The 25,600-nt window shown below is 45.0% G+C and overlaps 1 protein-coding gene across 3 annotated transcripts in view; it reads right to left on the bottom strand.

Annotated features, from left to right (window-relative positions):
* Positions 1-25,600, bottom strand: part of SHANK1 (SH3 and multiple ankyrin repeat domains 1) — a 994,257-nt gene that overhangs the window by 500,085 nt on the left and 468,572 nt on the right. For 2 of the 3 annotated variants that reach the window (XM_063942586.1, XM_063942587.1), the window contains exon 1: positions 2,973-3,056. Coding sequence is in view for 1 of the 3 variants with exons in the window: in XM_063942588.1 (XP_063798658.1) it covers positions 2,973-3,081; positions 8,100-8,171; positions 9,127-9,330 (385 nt within the window). In the remaining 2 variants the exon portion in view is untranslated. Of the gene's footprint in view, positions 1-2,972; positions 3,082-8,099; positions 8,172-9,126; positions 9,331-25,600 lie in introns of those variants that run through there. The other variant, XM_063942588.1, reaches the window with a different exon arrangement.

The raw sequence follows: 25,600 nt of genomic DNA, 5'->3' as shown, positions 1-25,600 counted from the left end.
CTTAACCAGGATTCACGTGTGGTCAATCTGTTGAAATCAGAGCACTACATTTTGGCCACCGTGCTCGATCCTAGATTTAAAACCTACGTTGGATCTCTCTTTCCGGCAGACACAAGTCTGCAGGGGTTCAAAGAACTGCTGGTGAGAAAATTGTCAAGTCAAGCGGAACGCGACCTGTCAACATCTCCTCCTTCACATTCTCCCGCAACTGGCGGTGCGAGGAAAAGGCTACGAATTCCAAGCCCACCCGCTGGCGGTGATGCAGGGCAGTCTGGAGCGACTGCTGATGCTGACATCTGGTCCGGACTGAAGGACCTGCCAACGATTACTGACATGTCGTCTACTGTCACTGCATATGATTCTCTCACTATTGAAAGAATGGTGGAGGATTATATGAGTGACCGCATCCAAGTAGGCACGTCAGACAGTCCGTACGTATACTGGCAGGGAAAAGAGGCAATTTGGAGGCCCTTGCACAAACTGGCTTTATTCTACCTAAGTTGCCCTCCCTCCAGTGTGTACTCCGAAAGAGTGTTTAGTGCCGCCGCTCATCTTGTCAGCAATCGGCGTACGAGGTTACTTCCAGAAAATGTGGAGAAGATGATGTTCATTAAAATGAATTATAATCAATTACTCCATGGAGACATTCACCAGCAGCAATTGCCTCCAGAAAGTACACGGGGATCTGAGATGGTGGATTCCAGTGGGGACGAATTAATAATCTGTGAGGAGGGGGATGTACACAGTGAAAGGGGTGATGAATCGGATGATGATGATGAGGTGGACATCTTGCCTCTGTAGAGCCAGTTTGTGCAAGGAGAGATTGATTGCTTCTTTTTTGGTGGGGGCCCAAACCAACCAGTCATTTCAGTCACAGTCGTGTGGCAGACCCTGTCGCTGAAATGATGGGTTGGTTAAAGTGTGCATGTCCTGTTTATACAACATAAGGGTGGGTGGGAGGGCCCAAGGACAATTCCATCTTGCACCTCTTTTTTCTTTCATTTTTCTTTGCGTCATGTGCTGTTTGGGGAGTATTTTTTAGAAGGGCCATCCTGCCTGACACTGCAGTGCCACTCCTAGATGGGCCAGGTGTTTGTGTCGGCCACTTGGGTCGCTTATCTTACTCACACAGCGACCTCATTGCGCCTCTTTTTTTTCTTCTTTGCGTCATGTGCTGTTTGGGGAGTAGTTTTTGGAAGGGTCATCCTGCCTGACACTGCAGTGCCACTCCTAGATGGGCCAGGTGTTTGTGTCGGCCACTTTGGTCGCTTATCTTACTCACACAGCTACCTCATTGCGCCTCTTTTTTTTCTTCTTTGCGTCATGTGCTGTTTGGGGAGTAGTTTTTGGAAGGGCCATCCTGCCTGACACTGCAGTGCCACTCCTAGATGGGCCAGGTGTTTGTGTCGGCCACTTGGGTCGCTCATCTTACTCACACAGCTACCTCATTGCGCCTCTTTTTTTTCTTCTTTGCGTCATGTGCTGTTTGGGGAGTCGTTTTTGGAAGGGCCATCCTGCCTGACACTGCAGTGCCACTCCTAGATGGGCCAGGTGTTTGTGTCGGCCACTTGGGTCGCTTATCTTACTCACACAGCTACCTCATTGCGCCTCTTTTTATTCTTCTTTGCGTCATGTGCTGTTTGGGGAGTAGTTTTTGGAAAGGCCATCCTGCCTGACACTGCAGTGCCACTCCTAGATGGGCCAGGTGTTTGTGTCGGCCACTTGGGTCGCTCATCTTACTCACACAGCTACCTCATTGCGCCTCTTTTTTTTCTTCTTTGCGTCATGTGCTGTTTGGGGAGTATTTTTTGGAAGGGCCATCCTGCCTGACACTGCAGTGCCACTCCTAGATGGGCCAGGTGTTTGTGTCGGCCACTAGGGTCGCTTAGCTTACTCACACAGCTACCTCATTGCGCCTCTTTTTTTCTTTGCGTCATGTGCTGTTTGGGGAGTATTTTTTGGAAGGGCCATCCTGCCTGACACTGCAGTGCCACTCCTAGATGGGCCAGGTGTTTGTGTCGGCCACTTGTGTCGCTTAGCTTAGCCATCCAGCGACCTCGGTGCAAATTTTAGGACTAAAAATAATATTGTGAGGTGTGAGGTGTTCAGAATAGACTGGAAATGAGTGGAAATTATGGTTATTGAGGTTAATAATACTATGGGATCAAAATGACCCCCAAATTCTATGATTTAAGCTGTTTTTGAGGGTTTTTTGTAAAAAACACCCGAATCCAAAACACACCCGAATCCGACAAAAAAAATTCGGTGAGGTTTTGCCAAAACGCGTTCGAACCCAAAACACGGCCACGGAACCGAACCCAAAACCAAAACACAAAACCCGAAAAATTTCAGGTGCACATCCCTAGTGTAATGTATTGGAAATGTGCTGGCCAGTGACTGGGAGGTTACTATGTGGATCCACGTTGATGTAACAAGCCTGTTATGAGAGTGTTGCGGACTTGTCGCTGACCTGGTTGCTCTTAATAGCTCACATTGGAGGCCATAATCAGATGGAGAATCTACACCTATCTTGGGGCTGCTGCCAGTTTGGGTGGTGCAACAGATGGTCCGAAGATGCTCAGAGTGGGCGTCTCAGCCCTTGTACAGTCTGAAGCACACTGGTATACCCACAGAAGGGGCAACATTACCATTAGCATTGCAGGCGCAATTACAGCAAAAGACGCTAAAGTGGTCACAGTGCTGTGCGACTCAGAAACAGCCCAAAATTGCAGAAGTTACCAGTAGCAACCAATAAGCCTCTAACTGTCATTTATCTAGCATAGCCTATAAAATGACCGTTAGGAGCTGATTGGTTACTATGGGCAACTTCTCTACTTCATCTCTCTCAAAGGTTTTATAGATAAGAAAGAAAGAAAGAAAGAAAGAAAGAAAGAAAGAAAGAAAGAAAGAAAGAAAGAAAGAAAGAAAGAAAGAAAGAAATGAGATAGAAGAGAAAGAGAGAAGAGTTTTACCTCCAGTTTCAGAATCATGATAGTTGGGGTCTAGGCCTTTGTCCAGCAATCTGGCCACTTTCTCACCAGAGCCGTGTTGTACATACTCCACAAACTTCTTGAGACCAGCCTACGCGAACAGAAGTAATTTATGTATGAAAGCATATAGACATACACATGTGATATCATTTGTTGTTGAGGTCCATCTATTTTCAGCATACCACATGAGCTGTGTTACATACGGTTAAACAAGATACCAATTTCATAGTGCTTTGACTATTGGTAAGTACTGTAGCTGTATTGGTCCCAGCAGGAAGTTTTCCCAGTGACCGACTGCGCTGAACTGTCATTCTGGCCAGCAGACATCACCAGCCAATCACAGATCCTCCATGACCGCATCCATGAGGTAGAAAATGCTGTGCTTCTGGGCATTCCTCTTACTGTATGATTGCTGTCATCTGCGTTGCACTAGTTAATTAGTAAGAAAGGTGTCTCTGCACAGGTGATGGCAATCCTAAACTAAGAGGGAAGCCCAGTAGCAGAGCATTTTGTACACGATGGAAGTGGTCATGTTGGAGAGTCTGCAACATAAACTTATTATATAAACTGCGTCTGAACTGAGGTCACTATATAATTATATATATGGACTATCACTATGTGACTGCACTGCAGTCACAGGGGGCATCATTATATAATCACAGACTAACCTGTAACACAGACTATGTGAATACACAGACATCGCACAGTGACATCACAATTCAATTATATACCAACCTGATACTGTACATAAACCATCACTATGTGTCTGCACAAAGCTCACACAGTGACATCACTGTTTAATCAGACTTACCAGCTACATGGAATACAGTATGCTGCATGCCAATGCTCTGAGCTCACAAGGTGACATCACTATCTTATTATAGACTAACCTGGTACATGTGACCCCTCAAGAAAGTGGATTCAAAGTACTGGGCTGGGACTTTGCAAGAGGATCAGCCCCGCCTCCAACCTCTGTGAGCACACCCACTGCGGACCCAATTTTTCAATCTGTAGCCATGCCCCCACATGCATGGCCACGCCTTCCCCATTCATACCAACATTTCTCATGGCAGTCGCTAAACACAGTGACATCCCCATTCAACATAATTGACTCTATGAGGTGGCGTATGGCAGTGCACTGTACTTACTCTGTGATATCATTAAAACTAACAAGAAAAATAAACCAGAGCAATTTAGCTCATGCTGTATCTAACCAAATAAAGAAATTAATTAATTTATGGATAAAATTTAATGCAAAATGATATTTGTCGATGAAAGAGTCCCTTTAATAAGCGAAATCTAAGGAGGATTAAGGTTTAGCCGCAGAAAGAAAGCAGAAATAATTGGCGAAGCTATCAGAGATATACTGTATAATCTGCTAATAGATCAGCGTGTGCTATAATATTGGTATAAAGCATTCATACTGCTGTGACTATTAAGAAAGAATATATCTTTATGGTTATAAAGCAACCTTAAACTCTTCCATCACATAAATCATTGATATTTTATTATCGTTGGAAGTGCTGACACCTTGATAAATGATTCTTGCTATTTTCTACTAAACAACTTCGGCTGGTGATTTAACAGTTTGTACATTGTTGTAGCTTGGAATAGATAGCTTGGACGTCGGGAAAAATATTGTAGAGCTGGCAGCCATTTCTATATTAGATTAATATACCAATAAAATGTAAGGTACTTAACTGAATAACATAGTGTACATGACATACTAATCAAAAAATAATGACAGATTGCATTCTTTTGCGGTAGCATTTAAATCATTTATGTCATTACTTGCCAGCAATAGGTCTACAATTTATAAGCATCAAAAGGAATTAAAAACGGAGCAACCCTTACTTCTATATGATTAGTATTACATCAGTTATGCACAAATTCTCTATATGGTTAAACTGACAGATTGTAGTACCATTATAGCCTGCAGATGGCACTGTTGCTACTGCGAGACTTTTAGCATGTACTCAGACCTTTTCATAGATAGCACTGGTCGCTAACTCGCTGTGTGCAGACAAAAGGTGACATTAGGTTTTGGCTGAAAATCTTAAATCTAAGTACAATAAAAGCAATCATTTAAAGCAGTGTTTCTCAAACTATGGGGTAGATGTATTAAGCCTGGAGAAGTGATAAAGCAGTGATAATTGCAAGGTGATAATGCACCAGCCAATCAGCTCCAATATGTAAATCGACAGGAGCTGATTGGCTGGTGCGTTATCACCTTGCACTTATCACTGTTTTATCACTTCTCCAGGTTAATACATGTGCCCCTATGGGGCAGATTTATTAAGCCTGGTGAAGTGATAAAGTGGAAGGTGATAACGCACCAGCCAATCAGCTCCTAACTTCCATGTTACAGGCTGGGGGTTAGATGTAGTAACCTGGAGAAGGCATAAGGAAGTGATAAACCAGTAATAAATCCAAGGTGATAAATGCACCAACCAATCAGCTCCAATATGTAAATTAACAGTTAGGTGCTCATTGGCTGGTACATTTATCACCTTGGATTTATCACTGGTTTATCACTTCCTTATGCCTTCTCCAGGTTAATACATCTGCCCATGGGTTTGAAAAATTACAGTTAGAAGCTGACTGGCTAGTGCGTTATCACCTTACACTTTATCACTTCACCAGGTTTAATAAATCTGCCCCTATGTGCCTAGGCACACTGGGGTGCGTCAGGATACTTGCAGGGGTGCCCCGGGTTGGTGGTCCAGGACCAATTCAAATTATGTACGGTCAATGTAATAGGCAAAAACAAGTGCTGGTGGCTGCCAATCATAGAATATGATTGGCCAAACAGAAGTGAATCCTGTCCCTCACCACATAACTGAACCTAAGGTTGACATATCAACACAATTTACTTAATTTAATATTTTTTTCGGAATTTCTCAATAAGAAATTTTTAGCGTAGGGGTGCCGTGAAAAATATTCTGATGCTCTAGGGCACCGTGACTGAAAGAAGTTTGGGAACCAGTGATTTAAAAGGTATACGTTCTTTAGAGCACGTGACTTAATTAGTGTCTAAGATATTTTGGTTCAGACAACCGTGCTCAATTGTGGATATCCTTAAAACATGGACTGTTAGTAAGCTTGAGGATTGGAATTTTTAACAAGGTTTCCGCAATAAATTTAAATCTTGTTTCCCTGAGGAAACGTGAAGGCTCCATGTGAAACGCGTAGAAAGGCTTAGCGCAAGTAGAGCCAAGCAGGTGATTTTGAGAATTTAAAGGACCAACAACATGGGAATACATTGATTTCTCTAATTCACATGGGAGCCCACATGCAAGCTACTTGTGTATTTAATTCTTTATCATATGCAGCTGCAGCACTGACCGTATAGTGCCGGAGGAACCATTTAGCACATATAAACATACATGTTCTGATGTATATATGTGCTGGCTGGTTCCCCCGGAGATTGTGCATTGCACGCCATGCAGCATCTGGGACTCAGTAAAATGCAGGGTACACCCTAGAGGAGAATATGAATGATGTGCCAATTTTGACGGACCGTAGCGACACATTGGGGGTCATTCCGAGTTGTTCGCTCTGTAAAAATCTTCGCATCGCAGCGATTTTCCGCTTAATGCGCATGCGCAATGTCCGCACTGCGACTGCGCCAAGTAAATTTGCTATGCACTTAGGAATTTTACTCACGGCATTTTCATCGTTCTGGCGATCGTAATGTGATTGACAGGAAATGGATGTTACTGGGCGGAAACAGGCCGTTTTATGGGCGTGTGGGAAAAAACGCTACCGTTTCCGGAAAAAAACGCAGGAGTGGCTGGAGAAACGGGGGAGTGTCTGGGCGAACGCTGGGTGTGTTTGTGACGTCAAACCAGGAACGACAAGCAGTGAAATGATCGCAGATGCCGAGTAAGTCTGAAGCTACTCAGAAACTGCTACGAGGTGTGTAATCGCAATATTGCGAATACATCGTTTGCTATTTTAAGATGCTAAGATTCACTCCCAGTAGGCAGCGGCTTAGCATGAGCAAATCTGCTAAAATTCACTTGCGAGCGAACAACTCGGAATGACCCCCATTGTTCAAATCGTCCACTATGTGTGTACGCACTATGTCGCTGACGAAGCCCGTCCCCGCTCTTCATCAGCAGCATCCTGCATGCAGGTCCGACAGGCGACATCGCCAGCGAAGGCTCCTACTGTCGCACCGTTGCTGCCAGTATCAGCAAGTGTGTATGCACTTGCCGATGCCGGCATCCCCGCCGGGGTCCCGTCGCCGCTGATATCGCTCGGTATACACATCGTCTAGTGTGTACCCAACTTTAAGCATCACACTCCTTCTAAGCCTGCCCCCAGACTCCCATTGGCGAGTTTCACAGGAGCCTGGGGGCAGGCTTAGAAGAAGCGTGAAGCCTTCCCGGGTGCAGCATGCAGCTGATACACACAGCGCTGCCGATCCCCGGGAGACCAGCCAGCACATATATTACATCCATCAGAATATGTACTGTATGTTTATGTGTGCTAAGCGGTTCCCCCTGCACTGTGTGGTCGGTGCTGCAGCCCACCACTGATTATAATGTTTTCAAAAGATATTATATTATACTACACAATGATGATTTAATTGGTTTCAGAATGAAGATGTTCTCAGTGTTGCACCACACCAAGTTCTTGGGGAAATTTATATTCACACAATGTTTCTTTAGGAACTGTAATAGCATACTGTATATAGAAAGGACAGTTTTATCCTTTTAAAAAATGGTACTGTATCTCACCAAATATATAAAATATAAGATAATATCTAATAATAGTAGCAGCTCACCATCCTCTTACTTAGCTATATATATATATATATATATATATATATATATTGGAAAATGAAAACCTAAGGCTCTATTGTTTTAAATCTCGATGAGTGCCGACCCTTAGTACATGCTATTTAGGAAAGTTGCTTGAAACTTGTCGGGTGACTAAGTTTGTTTGTGGGGTGCTGCCAGTCTCATCCCTGTGCTAAATATCTATCTATCTTTTATATATATATATACATATATATATAAAGTGACCTGGGCTTTGCGTGGCGGCGGTAGAAAATCTCTGTTTCTATGTATTACTATGGTTTATTCTGTGCAATAAACTCACCTTGGTGTGGAGCTTGGCCAATTGCTTTTCATCAAGGTTAGTCTGTTTGTAAACTCTTGTCTTATAGCGGAACTGGAAATAAACACCATGAATTAGCGCAATTAACAATGCATATTAACAGCTTTCCATAGGCTAATGTCACACATGTATTAGAAAAAGTCTCACTTTTCCAGCAAGGAACACAAATAACCCAATATACTCTGTAGTGAAAGGTAAAGTAGGTTTCCCTGACATATGGAAAGTGTTTTAGCTGGTAATGCAGCACCCGGACTCTCATAGTTAAGTCTCTATGTAACAAGGTTAAAACATAGAAACAGAGAATTTAACGGCAGATAAGAATCACTTGGCCAATCCAAGGGTTTATGTCTGCCTGATGTTTTAAAGTGGCAAATATGTTAACTGTAAAATCAACCTGATTTTACCTTTTAAATGATGTCACTTTAAAACATCGGACAGACTCACCAGAATCTCCCCTATGCCTGCAAGTTCTCAGGCCAGGCCCGCCATCAAGGGGGGACTATGGGGACTCCAGTCCCGGGCCTTGACTGAGACTGCCTGGGTGGCTGCAGTGAAGGTCAATGGGGGCCAGGCCATCTGCCTGCACACCAGCAGGGCAGACAGTCACGGAGGGAGAGAGGTTTAGCTGCGGCTGTATTCTTTCTATAGAGCCGGCTGTGAGCCAGTCATAGCTCATGGACCTGCAGCCAATCAGGAGCTGCCCCTCGGCAGCCCCTCATTGGCTGCCGGTCCGCAAGCTACGATTGTATCACGGACGGCTCTATTGGAAGAAATAATACCGCCGCCCACAGCTCTGTCCCTATGTGGCTGCCTGTCCTGCCGGTTCACTGCTGCCCTCAAATGGTAAACTATGGAGCAGTGTGTGTGGTGGTGGTGGTGGTGGTGGGGACTTGGGGGAAATTTGTCAGTCCTGGTCCCCATCATTTCTGATGGCAACCCTGTCTCAGGCTATTTTATATACATAATAAAAATGTACTAAATAATACACATAGCTACATGTGATACATGCCTCCAAATATGGAACCCCCTTCTCAAAAGACTGTGGATACTCTCGAAGGAGACGCTCTTCATCCAGGAACTTGGCATCTCTCCCGTTGGTCGCTGGTTGGAAGAGGCCATAGTTGAGGACATCCTTCAGGCTCTCATTCAGAGTACACAAAATCTGCTGCTTTGCTACCCAAATAGTGGCATCTGGATTGAATCGGAGGCATTTCTGCAAAGAAAGAAAAAATGACATTTTGTTACCCTCTCTTTGGGGGGTACCCATTAATATGTAAACTGGACACCCTTAAGTTTTGGTGGGACCACTCTAAAGGCCAACAAAACTAGTTGTCAAGTATTCTAAGTCTACCTGTAGGTCAAATATGACATACTGTATATGTCCAACATTTTGTTCCTATTATAGTGATGTGATGTGATGTGAATTAATGATGTCGCCTTGGATGTTCTTTCATGCATATCTAAAACCTAATGTACTCTAATTATGTTGAATTATTTATCATTAAAAAATCCAGTGAACTAACCCATTGCAGAATATATAAACATGATGCACCCACTGCAAAATGCCTTATGGACCCTGTAATGTAAAGTACCATTGCTTAATAATATTTCAATGTAAAACTAAGAGAGAAACCAAAACAATGATTGCAAAGGAAATGTATGAAAAAGAAGTGTGTTTATGTTGCCTCTGCTCCTGTTATGCAAGGTTGGAACCGCATATCAAATCAGAAACATTTCTCTTTACTAAGGACATGAAAACATAAAAGACAATAAATAAACAATGACATAAAGGACAAAAGAATACAAAAGAAAATACGAAAACTAGAGATGAGCGCCTGAAATTTTTCGGGTTTTGTGTTTTGGTTTTGGGTTCGGTTCCGCGGCCGTGTTTTGGGTTCGAACGCGTTTTGGCAAAACCTCACCGAATTATTTTTGTCGGATTCGGGTGTGTTTTGGATTCGGGTGTTTTTTTCAAAAAACCCTAAAAAACAGCTTAAATCATAGAATTTGGGGGTAATTTTGATCCCAAAGTATTATTAACCTCAAAAAACATAATTTACACTCATTTTCAGCCTATTCTGAACACATCACACCTCACAATATTATTTTTAGTCCTAAAATTTGCACCGAGGTCGCTGTGTGAGTAAGATAAGCGACCCTAGTGGCCGACACAAACACCGGGCCCATCTAGGAGTGGCACTGCAGTGTCACGCAGGATGTCCCTTCCAAAAAACCCTCCCCAAACAGCACATGACGCAAAGAAAAAAAGAGGCGCAATGAGGTAGCTGTGTGAGTAAGATTAGCGACCCTAGTGGCCGACACAAACACCGGGCCCATCTAGGAGTGGCACTGCAGTGTCACGCAGGATGGCCCTTCCAAAAAACCCTCCCCAAACAGCACATGACGCAAAGAAAAAAAGAGGCGCAATGAGGTAGCTGTGTGAGTAAGATTAGCGACCCTAGTGGCCGACACAAACACCGGGCCCATCTAGGACTGGCACTGCAGTGTCACGCAGGATGGCCCTTCCAAAAAACCCTCCCCAAACAGCACATGACGCAAAGAAAAAAAGAGGCGCAATGAGGTAGCTGACTGTGTGAGTAAGATTAGCGACCCTAGTGGCCGACACAAACACCGGGCACATCTAGGAGTGGCACTGCAGTGTCACGCAGGATGTCCCTTCCAAAAAACCCTCCCCAAACAGCACATGACGCAAAGAAAAAAAGAGGCGCAATGAGGTAGCTGTGTGAGTAAGATTAGCGACCCTAGTGGACGACACAAACACCGGGCCCATCTAGGAGTGGCACTGCAGTGTCACGCAGGATGTCCCTTCCAAAAAACCCTCCCCAATCAGCACATGATGCAAAGAAAAAGAAAAGAAAAAAGAGGTGCAAGATGGAATTATCCTTGGGCCCTCCCACCCACCCTTATGTTGTATAAACAAAACAGGACATGCACACTTTAACCAACCCATCATTTCAGTGACAGGGTCTGCCACACGACTGTGACTGATATGACGGGTTGGTTTGGACCCCCCCCAAAAAAGAAGCAATTAATCTCTCCTTGCACAAACTGGCTCTACAGAGGCAAGATGTCCACCTCATCTTCACCCTCCGATATATCACCGTGTACATCCCCCTCCTCACAGATTATCAATTCGTCCCCACTGGAATCCACCATCTCAGCTCCCTGTGTACTTTGTGGAGGCAATTGCTGCTGGTCAATGTCTCCGCGGAGGAATTGATTATAATTCATTTTAATGAACATCATCTTCTCCACATTTTCTGGATGTAACCTCGTACGCCGATTGCTGACAAGGTGAGCGGCGGCACTAAACACTCTTTCGGAGTACACACTTGTGGGAGGGCAACTTAGGTAGAATAAAGCCAGTTTGTGCAAGGGCCTCCAAATTGCCTCTTTTTCCTGCCAGTATAAGTACGGACTGTGTGACGTGCCTACTTGGATGCGGTCACTCATATAATCCTCCACCATTCTATCAATGTTGAGAGAATCATATGCAGTGACAGTAGACGACATGTCCGTAATCGTTGGCAGGTCCTTCAGTCCGGACCAGATGTCAGCATCAGCAGTCGCTCCAGACTGCCCTGCATCACCGCCAGCGGGTGGGCTCGGAATTCTGAGCCTTTTCCTCGCACCCCCAGTTGCGGGAGAATGTGAAGGAGGAGATGTTGACAGGTCGCGTTCCGCTTGACTTGACAATTTTGTCACCAGCAGGTCTTTCAACCCCAGCAGACCTGTGTCTGCCGGAAAGAGAGATCCAAGGTAGGCTTTAAATCTAGGATCGAGCACGGTGGCCAAAATGTAGTGCTCTGATTTCAACAGATTGACCACCCGTGAATCCTTGTTAAGCGAATTAAGGGCTGCATCCACAAGTCCCACATGCCTAGCGGAATCGCTCCGTGTTAGCTCCTTCTTCAATGCCTCCAGCTTCTTCTGCAAAAGCCTGATGAGGGGAATGACCTGACTCAGGCTGGCAGTGTCTGAACTGACTTCACGTGTGGCAAGTTCAAAGGGCATCAGAACCTTGCACAACGTTGAAATCATTCTCCACTGCACTTGAGACAGGTGCATTCCATCTCCTATATCGTGCTCAATTGTATAGGCTTGAATGGCCTTTTGCTGCTCCTCCAACCTCTGAAGCATATAGAGGGTTGAATTCCACCTCGTTACCACTTCTTGCTTCAGATGATGGCAGGGCAGGTTCAGTAGTTTTTGGTGGTGCTCCAGTCTTCTGTACGTGGTGCCTGTACGCCGAAAGTGTCCCGCAATTTTTCTGGCCACCGACAGCATCTCTTGCACGCCCCTGTCGTTTTTTAAAAAATTCTGCACCACCAAATTCAAGGTATGTGCAAAACATGGGACGTGCTGGAATTTGCCCATATTTAATGCACACACAATATTGCTGGCGTTGTCCGATGCCACAAATCCACAGGAGAGTCCAATTGGGGTAAGCCATTCCGCGATGATCTTCCTCAGTTGCCGTAAGAGGTTTTCAGCTGTGTGCGTATTCTGGAAAGCGGTGATACAAAGCGTAGCCTGCCTAGGAAAGAGTTGGCGTTTGCGAGATGCTGCTACTGGTGCCGCCGCTGCTGTTCTTGCGGCGGGAGTCCATACATCTACCCAGTGGGCTGTCACAGTCATATAGTCCTGACCCTGCCCTGCTCCACTTGTCCACATGTCCGTGGTTAAGTGGACATTGGGTACAACTGCATTTTTTAGGACACTGGTGAGTCTTTTTCTGACGTCCGTGTACATTCTCGGTATCGCCTGCCTAGAGAAGTGGAACCTAGATGGTATTTGGTAACGGGGGCACACTGCCTCAATAAATTGTCTAGTTCCCTGTGAACTAACGGCGGATACCGGACGCACGTCTAACACCAACATAGTTGTCAAGGACTCAGTTATCCGCTTTGCAGTAGGATGACTGCTGTGATATTTCATCTTCCTCGCAAAGGACTGTTGAACAGTCAATTGCTTACTGGAAGTAGTACAAGTGGGCTTACGACTTCCCCTCTGGGATGACCATCGACTCCCAGCGGCAACAACAGCAGCGCCAGCAGCAGTAGGCGTTACACGCAAGGATGCATCGGAGGAATCCCAGGCAGGAAAGGACTCGTCAGACTTGCCAGTGACATGGCCTGCAGGACTATTGGCATTCCTGGGGAAGGAGGAAATTGACACTGAGGGAGTTGGTGGGGTGGTTTGCGTGAGCTTGGTTACAAGAGGAAGGGATTTACTGGTCAGTGGACTGCTTCCGCTGTCACCCAAAGTTTTTGAACTTGTCACTGACTTATTATGAATGCGCTGCAGGTGACGTATAAGGGAGGATGTTCCGAGGTGGTTAACGTCCTTACCCCTACTTATTACAGCTTGACAAAGGGAACACACGGCTTGACACCTGTTGTCCGCATTTCTGGTGAAATACCTCCACACCGAAGAGCTGATTTTTTTGGTATTTTCACCTGGCATGTCAACGGCCATATTCCTCCCACGGACAACAGGTGTCTCCCCGGGTGCCTGACTTAAACAAACCACCTCACCATCAGAATCCTCCTGGTCAATTTCCTCCCCAGCGCCAGCAACACCCATATCCTCCTCATCCTGGTGTACTTCAACACTGACATCTTCAATCTGACTATCAGGAACTGGACTGCGGGTGCTCCTTCCAGCACTTGCAGGGGGCATGCAAATAGTGGAAGGCGCATGCTCTTCACGTCCAGTGTTGGGAAGGTCAGGCATCGCAAACGACACAATTGGACTCTCCTTGTGGATTTGGGATTTCAAAGAACGCACAGTTCTTTGCGGTGCTTTTGCCAGCTTGAGTCTTTTCAGTTTTCTAGCGAGAGGCTGAGTGCTTCCATCCTCATGTGAAGCTGAACCACTAGCCATGAACATAGGCCAGGGCCTCAGCCGTTCCTTGCTACTCCGTGTGGTAAATGGCATATTGGCAAGTTTACGCTTCTCCTCCGACAATTTTATTTTAGGTTTTGGAGTCCTTTTTTTTCTGATATTTGGTGTTTTGGATTTGACATGCTCTGTACTATGACATTGGGCATCGGCCTTGGCAGACGACGTTGCTGGCATTTCATCGTCTCGGCCATGACTAGTGGCAGCAGCTTCAGCACGAGGTGGAAGTGGATTTGATCTTTCCCTAATTTTGGAACCTCAACTTTTTTGTTCTCCATATTTTATAGGCAGAACTAAAAGGCACCTCAGGTAAACAATGGAGATGGATGGATTGGATAGTTTACTAGTATACAATTATGGACGGACTGCCACGGTTAGGTGGTATAAAAAAACCACGGTTAGGTGGTATATATTATAATAATAATACAATTATGGATGGACGGACTGCCTGCCGACTGCCGACACAGAGGTAGCCACAGCCGTGAACTACCGCACTGTACACTGGTTGATAAAGAGATAGTAGTATACTCGTAACAACTAGTATGACACTATGACGACGGTATAAAGAATGGAAAAAAAACCACGGTTAGGTGGTATATATTATAATAATAATACAATTATGGATGGACGGACTGCCTGCCGACTGCCGACACAGAGGTAGCCACAGCCGTGAACTACCGCACTGTACACTGGTTGATAAAGAGATAGTAGTATACTCGTAACAACTAGTATGACACTATGACGACGGTATAAAGAATGCAAAAAAAAACACGGTTAGGTGGTATATATTATAATAATAATACAATTATGGATGGACGGACTGCCTGCCGACTGCCGACACAGAGGTAGCCACAGCCGTGAACTACCGCACTGTACACTGGTTGATAAAGAGATAGTAGTATACTCGTAACAACTAGTATGACACTATGACGACGGTATAAAGAATGAAAAAAAAACCACGGTTAGGTGGTATATATTATAATAATAATACAATTATGGATGGACGGACTGCCTGCCGACTGCCGACACAGAGGTAGCCACAGCCGTGAACTACCGCACTGTACACTGGTTGATAAAGAGATAGTAGTATACTCGTAACAATTAGGATGACACTATGACGGTATAAAGAATGAAAAAAAAACCACGGTTAGGTGGTAGGTATATAATAATAAATAATACAATTCTGGTCGGACGGACTGCCTGCCGTGTGCCGACACAGAGGTAGCCACAGCCGTGAACTACCGCACTGTACACTGGTTGATAAAGAGATAGTAGTATACTCGTAACAATTAGGATGACACTATGACGGTATAAAGAATGAAAAAAAAACCACGGTTAGGTGGCAGGTATATAATAATAAATAATACAATTCTGGTCGGACGGACTGCCTGCCGTGTGCCGACACAGAGGTAGCCACAGCCGTGAACTACCGCACTGTACACTGGTTGATAAAGAGATAGTAGTATACTCGTAACAATTAGGATGACACTATGACGGTATAAAGAATGAAAAAAAAACCACGGTTAGGTGGTAGGTATATAATAATAAATAATACAATTCTGGTCGGACGGACTGCCTGCCGTGTGCCGACACAGAGGTAGCCACAGCCGTGAACTACCGCACTGTACACTGGTTGATAAAGAGATAGTAGTATACTCGTAACAATTAGGATGACACTATGACGGTATAAAGAATGAAAAAAAAACCACGGTTAGGTGGTAGGTATATAATAATAAATAATACAATTCTGGTCGGACGGACTGCCTGCCGTGTGCCGACACAGAGGTAGCCACAGCCGTGAACTACCGCACTGTACACTGGTTGATAAAGAGATAGTAGTATACTCGTAACAATTAGGATGACACTATGACGGTATAAAGAATGAAAAAAAAACCACGGTTAGGTGGTAGGTATATAATAATAAATAATACAATTCTGGTCGGACGGACTGCCTGCCGTGTGCCGACACAGAGGTAGCCACAGCCGTGAACTACCGCACTGTACACTGGTTGATAAAGAGATAGTAGTATACTCGTAACAATTAGGATGACACTATGACGGTATAAAGAATGAAAAAAAAACCACGGTTAGGTGGTAGGTATATAATAATAAATAATACAATTCTGGTCGGACGGACTGCCTGCCGTGTGCCGACACAGAGGTAGCCACAGCCGTGAACTACCGCACTGTACTGTGTCTGCTGCTAATATAGACTGGTTGATATTTAAAGAGATATTAGTAGTATACAACAATACTATACTGGTGGTCAGGCACTGGTCACCACTCCTGCAGCAAAAGTGTGCACTGTTAATTAATATAATTGTACTCCTGGCTCCTGCTAACAACCTGCAGTGCTCCCCAGTCTCCCCCACAATTAATTATAAGCTTTTAATTTATACATTGATGACTGTGCAGCACACTGGGCTGAGCTGAGTGCACACAGACTGAGTCACACTGTGTGACTGACTGTGCTGTGTATCGTTTTTTTTTTCAGGCAGAGAACGGATATAGCAGAGAGAAGTGAACGGATATATTATATTAAATAAAAGTTAACTAGCAACTGCACTGGTCACTGACTGTGGTAAACTAACTCTGTCTGCGACTCTGCACAATCTCTCTCTATCTAATCTATCTATCTCTATTCTAATGGAGAGGACGCCAGACACGTCCTCTCCCTATCAATCTCAATGCACGAGTGAAAATGGCGGCGACGCGCGGCTCCTTATATAGAATCCGAGTCTCGCGATAGAATCCGAGCCTCGCGAGAATCCGACAGCGTCATGATGACGTTCGGGCGCGCTCGGGTTAACCGAGCAAGGCGGGAAGATCCGAGTCGCTCGGACCCGTGGAAAAAAAAGTGAAGTTCGTGCGGGTTCGGATTCAAAGAAACCGAACCCGCTCATCTCTAACGAAAACAGTAAACAATGGACTAAAAAAGGTTCAATAAAAGTACCATGATAAAACTTGGGGCAGGCGAGCAGTGCAAACGAACTGGGCGCCCGCTGCGACACTAACTGTGGCTCCCTGCTTCCCACTCCTATTTCTCTCCAAATAACCCGCTCGGGGGGCGGAGTTTCACGGAATGACGCGGTTGCGCTGTTACGTCACGACGCAACCCCGTCACTCCGCAAAACTCCCCCCACCGAGCGGAGTACAGAGGGGGATCCAAGCTAGGGAGAGGGAAAGGCCGGCGCGAGGAGCGACTGTTGAGGCGGGCCGAGAGCGGTAATCGCCTGTGTAAGTATTCTCTCTCTCTCTCTCTCAATGTGTAAAATGGGGACACCTGCCGTAATGTGTGAAATGGGGACTCTTGCCTGCCGTAGTGTGGGGATTTAATGTATCAAGGGCATTGCGGTGTGTGGCATAATATGCTGCAGGGGGCATTACTGTGTGGGGCTTAATATGGTAGAATTTTTTTTTCCTGTGGTGGTCGTGATCTGTTGGAGCAGGGTCAAAAACTGGATTGTGAGGTAGTCTTTTCAGACGAGGCCATGCCCATTTAAATGAGACCACACCCATTTAGATGAGGCCACGCCCCCTTGCCGGTGCGCGTGCAAGGTTTTTTTTTAACTAGGTGTGTGTGGGGGGGGGGGGGGGGCATTTTTTTATATCATGGGGGGGCGCATTTTTATATCTTGCACTGGGAGCCAAATTGGCTAGAAACAGCCCTGAAAACAGCAGACTCCCGGGGTCTAAATAAAATATATAAAGTATCACAACTGTGCTGATGGAAATAGATCAATGACTCTATTTACTTGTTCAGTCTCTAATCATCTGTTTCATCAGCAATAAGATACTTTACTGTCTTGCAAGATTTATGAAAGTACTTTTAGGGGTATATTCAATTGAAGTCGAAACTGCCGTCTTGTCGGAAAGACGGCAGTTTTCGACTTTTTCAGGTCGGAAGAGGCTCCAACCTATTCAATCCCCGGCTTCTTTATCCGACAAGTCGGGGAATTCGACTTGTCAGAAAGCACATGGATCGGCGGAATAGCTGCCGATCCGCGTGCTTCTGTCGGAAACGGGGCCAAATCCGACAGGTTTTGGCCCCGCTTCCGACAATCTCAATCCGACTTTAAAAAAAAGTTGGATGGAGATGAAGGTGCTGAGAGGAGTAGACGGGGGAGAGCAGCGGGGAGACAGGGGAGAGCAGCTGCTACAGAACAGCGTAGCAGGAGGATGGGGCACCGCCGCCCATGGCAGCATCCACCCTCGCATGCGGGACCTCGCTTGCTGGAGCCGGGTGGACGCTGCCGTGAGGTCTGGTGGCGGTGTCCCATCCTCCAGCTACTCTTTTGTAGCCGCTGCTCTCCCCGTCTCCTCCTCTCAGCACCCTCATCTCAATACAACTTTTTAAAGTCGGAATGAGATGGTCAGTAACGGCCAAATCCTGTCTGATCCATTCTGACAAATTCATGTCGGAATGGATCTGACTTCAATTGAATATACCCCTTAGTGCCTTGCCAGTACATTACTTTGACTTGATAATTGAATATTTGCAATATATAGTGTGTGATATTTGATGTTAAATTTTTAATTGCCTGCTTCATTTAACTTTTTTTTAATTACATTTTTCCCTCCCAATCTATAGTCATAAATCCAGTGGCCAACAGGTGTTTGAAGGACTCTACAGGCAATATAGCCATAGGCAATTGTGTGTTGAGAATGTGCCTATGGTCCCTATTCAGTAGCATGCGCAGGACTCGGGGAACTGCGATCGCATCTCACTATGTGAACGCCTCTGCCTGATTGACAGGCAGAGGTGTTAGCGGGGCGAAATGAGCCCAACGCAGTGTTGCGGATCGACAAATGGGGGCGGATTCGGGGCAGCCACGTGACATCACACACAGCCGCTGCGACCCAAAAAATGGCTGCCCTGCGTCTGCCTTCGCAGCCTAGCTGTGGAGGTAGGGGGGCTTTAACAAGTCAGCAAAGCGATCGAAATTACATTGCGATCACCTCGCTGACCGGTATTTGCATGCTGTGTGGCCTTGCCCTGTGCTGGGTGGCCTCCAGCATACGATCGCAGCCAGTTGCAGTTTTGCTAAAAACGCAAAACTGCACCTGAAGCTGATTAAGGTCCTATGTCACACAAGTGTGTCTGAACACAAATGTTGCATTCTTACACTTTCAGTAGGAAACAGTGTTTCCCTGTTGCACAATAGGGCCTGAGAATATTTTAAAGAGTAATTAAGTTTCCCTCAGTTTGTATTTTAGGACAAATCAAGTCACTGCAACCGTTCCTTTTAAGATGGGAGATGCAGATAAGATGGCATTAAAAATGTAAGTAAAAAATGTACAGTAAATTCCTCCTCAACTATTTCCTTATCAGCGCTTAATTTTATTCTATAGATTATCCCTAGCATTGACTTAATTTCTCTTTATCTTTACTATTATACTTTTTAAGATATCCTTGCTTTTCCTCCCACACAGAATGCTTTTTGTCTTTCTGCATGTGGCCTGTGCATTTCCTTTTTTCTAAGGTGTTATACATTTTTGATTGTAGATAATGTTGTGATGTTGTTATTGGTTGATCTTAGTAAGTGTCTGTAAGTAAATTCCAAAGTGATGTCCCTTTAATCTATAATGCAATTATCATACTACAGTACATGGTGTATTTTAATAAAGGATGACCCCTGTAAAGGTGGCCATCCACTACTCAGACTTGTCTGAACTGCAAATAGCATCAGATTTCTCTTGAACTCTCCCGGGAGCGTCCCGGGAATTGGATCAGACCCTGGCTTTAATTTTAATTACATTCACTTCAGATATATCTGATGCGATATATCATGTGCCAGATCGCATCAGATATATCTGATGCACACATGCTACATGCGATTGATCTGATGCTGCTGCTGCCGCTGTTCCCCCTCTTGGTGGGTGGGAGTGTCTAGGGAGATGCCAGTCAAGTGACGCTTCAGATGAATCTGATCAGATACATCTGAAGTAAAAGAAACAATCCGATGTGCACCTGATTTCTTCAGATTCAGATAAATAGTTGGGGCAGCCTAAGACTAGCAGACTCTCCTCTATTCTAATATGTCTCTCCATCCAATTCATTAGTCCCCAGTTTGTTCTTCTGAGAAAGTATGGGGACACTTTGAGCTTTTGGTTCCATGTTTGAACTGAAAAACAAAAGTGGTCCCCCTGTGCATATATTGCCCCCCGTACACTCTCAGAATAGCAGAGCAGGGCCCTCCAGACTGGCATGTAGAAATTCATGAATGTTTGGGCCTCTGAAACCAACTCTTATTATGGAAGTTGGCTAAAGTTGGTTACGCCCCTCATTTGGGCATATCTAATGGGCCCTACGCATTTAAAGATCCGCCGCCGAGCTGCGGGGAGGGGGGGGGCAGTGACGGGGGGAGTGAAGTTACTTCACTCCCCCCGTCACACGGCTCCATAGAAGTGCAGGCAAATACGTACGAGATCGTCCATATTGGCCTGCATGCACAGCCGACGGGGCACCAGCGATGAACGAGCGCGGGGCCGCGCATCGTTCATCGCTGCTGCCTCCACACTCAAAGATATGAACGGTATTTTGTTAATTAATGAACGAGATCGTTCATATCTTTGAGTGATATCGCCCAGTGTGTAGGGCCTATTAGACTGGACATTGGTGACTTCAACACAACACTGATAACTCCAGTGGCCATCACAAGCCTTAAACTGGGCATATGCAATACAAATATCTGGCAGATCATCCAGACCTGGCTGGCTGGAATTAAAATCTGATAAAAGATAAGAGCAAATGACAGTTGACGATTTGCTCCCAAACACTGGAAAATGGACAAAAACTTTTGTTCATACAAATTGGTTAAATCCATGATTTAATTAACTTGTCTGAATGACCGTTTTTGTCCATTTTCCAGTGTTTGCGAGCAAATGGTCGACTGTCATTTGCTCTCATTCTTTACCAGGTTTTTATTCCAGCCAGCCAGGTCTGGCAGATGATCTGCCAGATAATTGTATAGTGTATGTTTAGCTTTAATTAACGTTTTAGATTAAATATAATCATAATACTAATTTATTATCATTATATATAGAGTGCCAGCAAAACCTGTAGAACTTTACAATTGGAAAATATCCAGTGCATTTTAGGAAGTGTCTTTCACTGTAACTACAGAAACATAAAACTGTAATTACTTTACTCTCTAGTACCAAAGTTACAGGTAATGTATTTGCTTTCTCCTCCCAGTTCTGGAACAGTCTTGTGGCACTAAAGTATTTGTCTCAACTTGATACTAAGTTCCCAACAAACGGCGCCAGCACTTTGCGTAGAGATTTCTCCATCGTCGTTTCCAAGGGGATAACAGCGTGTACTCCCTGGTAATAGTTTCCATGGTAACCCTAAGAACACCAAAGGCTCTCACTATACAACTGTAAAATAAGTCCCTACGGTCTGACTAATGGAAGTGTATTGATGAACTTTGCAGGGAGATCAGTGAGACTTTTCCTGAACAAAACGACAGTTTACCTTAATCTTACCTAATCAAAGATAGGTGCAATGCCATTTAAAGAGACAGTGCTTACCAATTTTGAACAAAGGATCTGCATGTGTTACAAACAAAGGCGGGCCCCATGGCTTTACCAGCAGATCTGAAGATTTACCGTATGCTATAATCATAACATAGTGTACACATTACTTACGTAATCATTAATAAAATAGAATGTACACAAGAAGGGAGTACTTTCCTCTTGCTAGCTAATGGTGTTTTTAGCATTGGCCCTAGATGTCTTCAGTACCCTGTGGCTGCAGGCGATGCATTCATCTTTCCTGCAAAACGACTCGCAGCAGCAATTAATATGCTGCTCTCTCAGCAAAGCAGCGAACAACAAGAGACAGACAGTTCTCTTACACTTTCCACGAGGAATCTTGTATGTAACAGTGAAGAGGACCCTTGATATGACTATTGCGAAGCAGGGATCAGCCAAGACAATTGGTTAAGCATACATTTAGGATGTTAGGGTTTGGGTTTGCGGTTTTGACAGTCACAGGAAGGAAGTCGAACTGTTGTAGCTTAATAATAATGTCATGGATGAAGAGAGAACTCAAGGGTCTTTTTATCAATCAGCCCAATAAGGTCCTTTTTTGCACTAAGCAGTAACTTACTGAATAGCTGGCTAGATGGGGCCCCTTATGTGCATGTATGACCCTGGAACTGTTGGATCACACATGCTTATTGCACATGGAGCACAGTATTTATAAAAATATAAATAATTACTTCACATCAGTTGGAATAGGGCCCTATAACTATTTAACATTATTGGAAATGTAAAAGGAAGTATGTGGTGTGTTGTATGACATGGGACAGCCTTCAGATGTCACGGCTGTCCTGGTTTTTCATTGGAAAATCATGGGTGGCCAAGTGCTTGTGACAGTATATAGTATTACATTCATACACACCTTCCAGCTGCGGAGTGTCAGGAATAGGAACATAATGAGGGCTCGGTGGCTTTGTGATAGGGTACGGAACACACCTATACAGTATGTAGGCTTGGTTTCATAGCCATCGTTATTATCACTGCACAATTGTGTCAGCTTCTGTAAACAAGTGCATTGTTTAGGAGTATGCACAACTTTGCAGAGCCCACAAACCCATGGACGCACCCTCTTCACCCACTTACGAACAGACAGTTACCAGTCAGTCACGCCATGCATCCGCTGATGGAGATGCGACTGAGTTACTACTCTCGGTTCTGGAGAATGAGCAATGCAAAACCAAACAAGATCTGTCCATAAAACCGACATGCGTCCAACACTGCATCAGACTTTGTTGTAACATTTTGCATGTTTCACCGATGGAGTTTGGTCTTAAGTGTTGCCAGTCCGACCTCAGTGTAATGAATTGACCAACTCTGTTCATGTGTACCACCAATTCTGCAAACTGCTCGTTTACAAATACAGGGGTCTATTTACTAAGCCTTGTATGGACATAAAGTGGACGGAGATAACGTACCAGCCAATCAGTGTCTTACTGTCGTGTTACAGGCTGGGTTTGAAAAATGACAGTTAGGAGCTGATTGGTTGGCACTTTATCTCCGTCCACTTTATCTCCATCGAAGGCTTAGTACATACTGTAGACCCCAGAGTGTGGAATGGCATTGCATGGAATAATAAAGCAAAAGTGATACTAGTCAACGGTATCTCCAGAAATTGCACCTATATACTTAGAGGGGTATCCAAAATAGCCACAGTCATTAACTACGGCTAATGGATTTGCCCCAGGCTATCCTATTGTCCCTGAAGAGCCGGTGCGAGCCGTGGCATATCAGGGATTTTGTTTTCACCCCTCTTAGTGTGAATTCCCATAGAACTTTATTGTGTTTTTACCTGGCGCATAATGGTCTACTCTCCTGGAATATCCGGAAGACTCATGAATTGCGTCGACAACTCTCCTGCATGCACTCTGTCCAAGTCTGCAATTAACTGGCCCAGGTTAGGCCCTTATGACGCAATTTATGGCACACGCCCTCCACTGCGGCCCCTTTGCTGCAGGGAAAATGTAAATTGATGCAAAGTAAAGCAAGCGCTTGTTTGGCCGTGTACACACGGTGAGATTCGGACTTATCCGATTCTCACTGTGCGACGGGGGGACCGGGTCGGCACTTAGCCAGTATCGCAAGCACATAATGAGTGTGCTTGCGATCCTGGTTCTGTGCGATTTTGGCTAAGTGTCAATCCTGACTATCTCTTCTATAGAGATAGTCAGGATTGACTTGCCTGCACAGCCTATTTTTTTCGGCCGATGCCGACCGCGCGGGGCCGCGCATCGGCATCGGATCGGGATCGCAAGGTGACTGTCACCTTGCGATCTGCACTATCTTTTCTTACAATTCTGACTACATAGTCAGAATCGGAAGAAAAGATCTTACCGTGTGTACACACCTTTAAAGCTATGTACTAACAGGTCATGTCCCTTACATTATTTTTGGACTATCAACATCAAAGCACTTTTAATAGGCTTTGAAAACGCGCAATAAGAACTTGATAGACATATAGGAAATTACTTTGAATCTTCCACCAAAATGAATGATCTTTTTGCATTCCAAAGACGCCTGCATCATTGAATATTAATAGGATAATATTAATGTATTCAGCTTGCCTGCAATGATCTGTGTTGTATCCATATATATATGAATAAACACAGAGCTGTGACTTAAACAGTGTAGACAGTTGATATATTCAGAAATACAATTAGCAGCACAAATAAATCAATGGGAGAGAGTGAGACTTGCTGTTTGTTGTACAATATATTTACACAGCAGGATTAAATGGAAGGGTATTGGTTTCAGAACATTTTAGAGAAAGCGAGTTAATAGCCAGCCATTTGATTATGTATACAATGAGTGCCTTGCTCTTCTGGGTATACTTATTTCCATCGTATTTTTCTAGAGATGTAACAAAAACCCAATATGAACCTACAAAGCAAAATTGTGCATTTGCAAAAGGGCAAAAAGTCCCAACGAGAATTTTTTTTTCTAGCCAACCAATACCTAAAGGGTAACCCTGTAATCGAGGTGTTTCGTTTCTATTTAACACGTTAAAGGCGAGTAGTGCTGTAATATCTCTTTTATGTTAAACATCGCAGGAACAAAATAGATGGCAGGCGTTGGGTATGTTTGACCGGTGGCCAGGATTGCGGCGGTCAGCATACCGACGCTGGGATCCCAGCCATCGGAATGCTGGCGAAGCCCCTTGCGGGCTCGCTGCGCTCGGCATGCTGGGAGCTCAGTGGTTTGCTGCGCACTCCACAGGTACTGTTCCCACTCTGTGGGTGTAGTGGTCACCCACAAGTGGGAACAGCCCTCGGCCCAAGCCGGCATTGTGGGGGCCGGGATCCCAGTGCCGGTATGCTGACTTCCGGGATCTCAACCACCGGGTTGATAACAACATCCCGACGGCAGAACACAACTATATATATATATATATATATATATATATATATATACACACACACACACACACACACACACACACACACACACACACACACACACACACAATGTATAAAAAGATATGGCCTCATACATCACTGCTGCAGTCGCGTCAAACAGCCCCACTCTGGGCACCAGATCCTATAATACTCTGCTAGCGTCGGGCGTCTTTGGGGGTAATTCAGACCTGATCGCTGCTGTGCGTTTTCGCACAGCGGGCAATCAGGTCTGAGCTGTGCATGCACCTCAATGCACCGGCGCGTCGGACGACTGCACCGGGCATTGGTGCATATCGACAGGATGGTGCAAAAAAAGCGATCGCAAGGTGATTGACAGGAAGAGGCCATTTGTGGGTGGCAACTGACCGTTTTAAAGGAGTGTCCCGAAAAACGCAGACGGGCTCAGGCGTTTGGAGGGAAGCTGTCTGACGTCAGCTCGGGCCTCGATCACCAGCAATCCATCACAGCGGCAGAGTAAGTCCTGGGCTGAGCAGCTCTGCTACAAATGCGATCGCACACCTGCACAGAACATTTCCCCGCCCCCTGTAGGTGGCGACTACCTGATCGCAGGGCTGCAAAAAACGAACCCTAGCGATCAGGTCTGAATTACCCCCTTTATCA

This window comes from Pseudophryne corroboree, chromosome 10 (assembly GCF_028390025.1).
Source record: "Pseudophryne corroboree isolate aPseCor3 chromosome 10, aPseCor3.hap2, whole genome shotgun sequence".
NCBI classification, from domain to species: domain Eukaryota; kingdom Metazoa; phylum Chordata; class Amphibia; order Anura; family Myobatrachidae; genus Pseudophryne; species Pseudophryne corroboree.
Note: the sequence above shows the minus strand (reverse complement) of the source record. Positions and strands in the feature narration are given on the sequence as shown.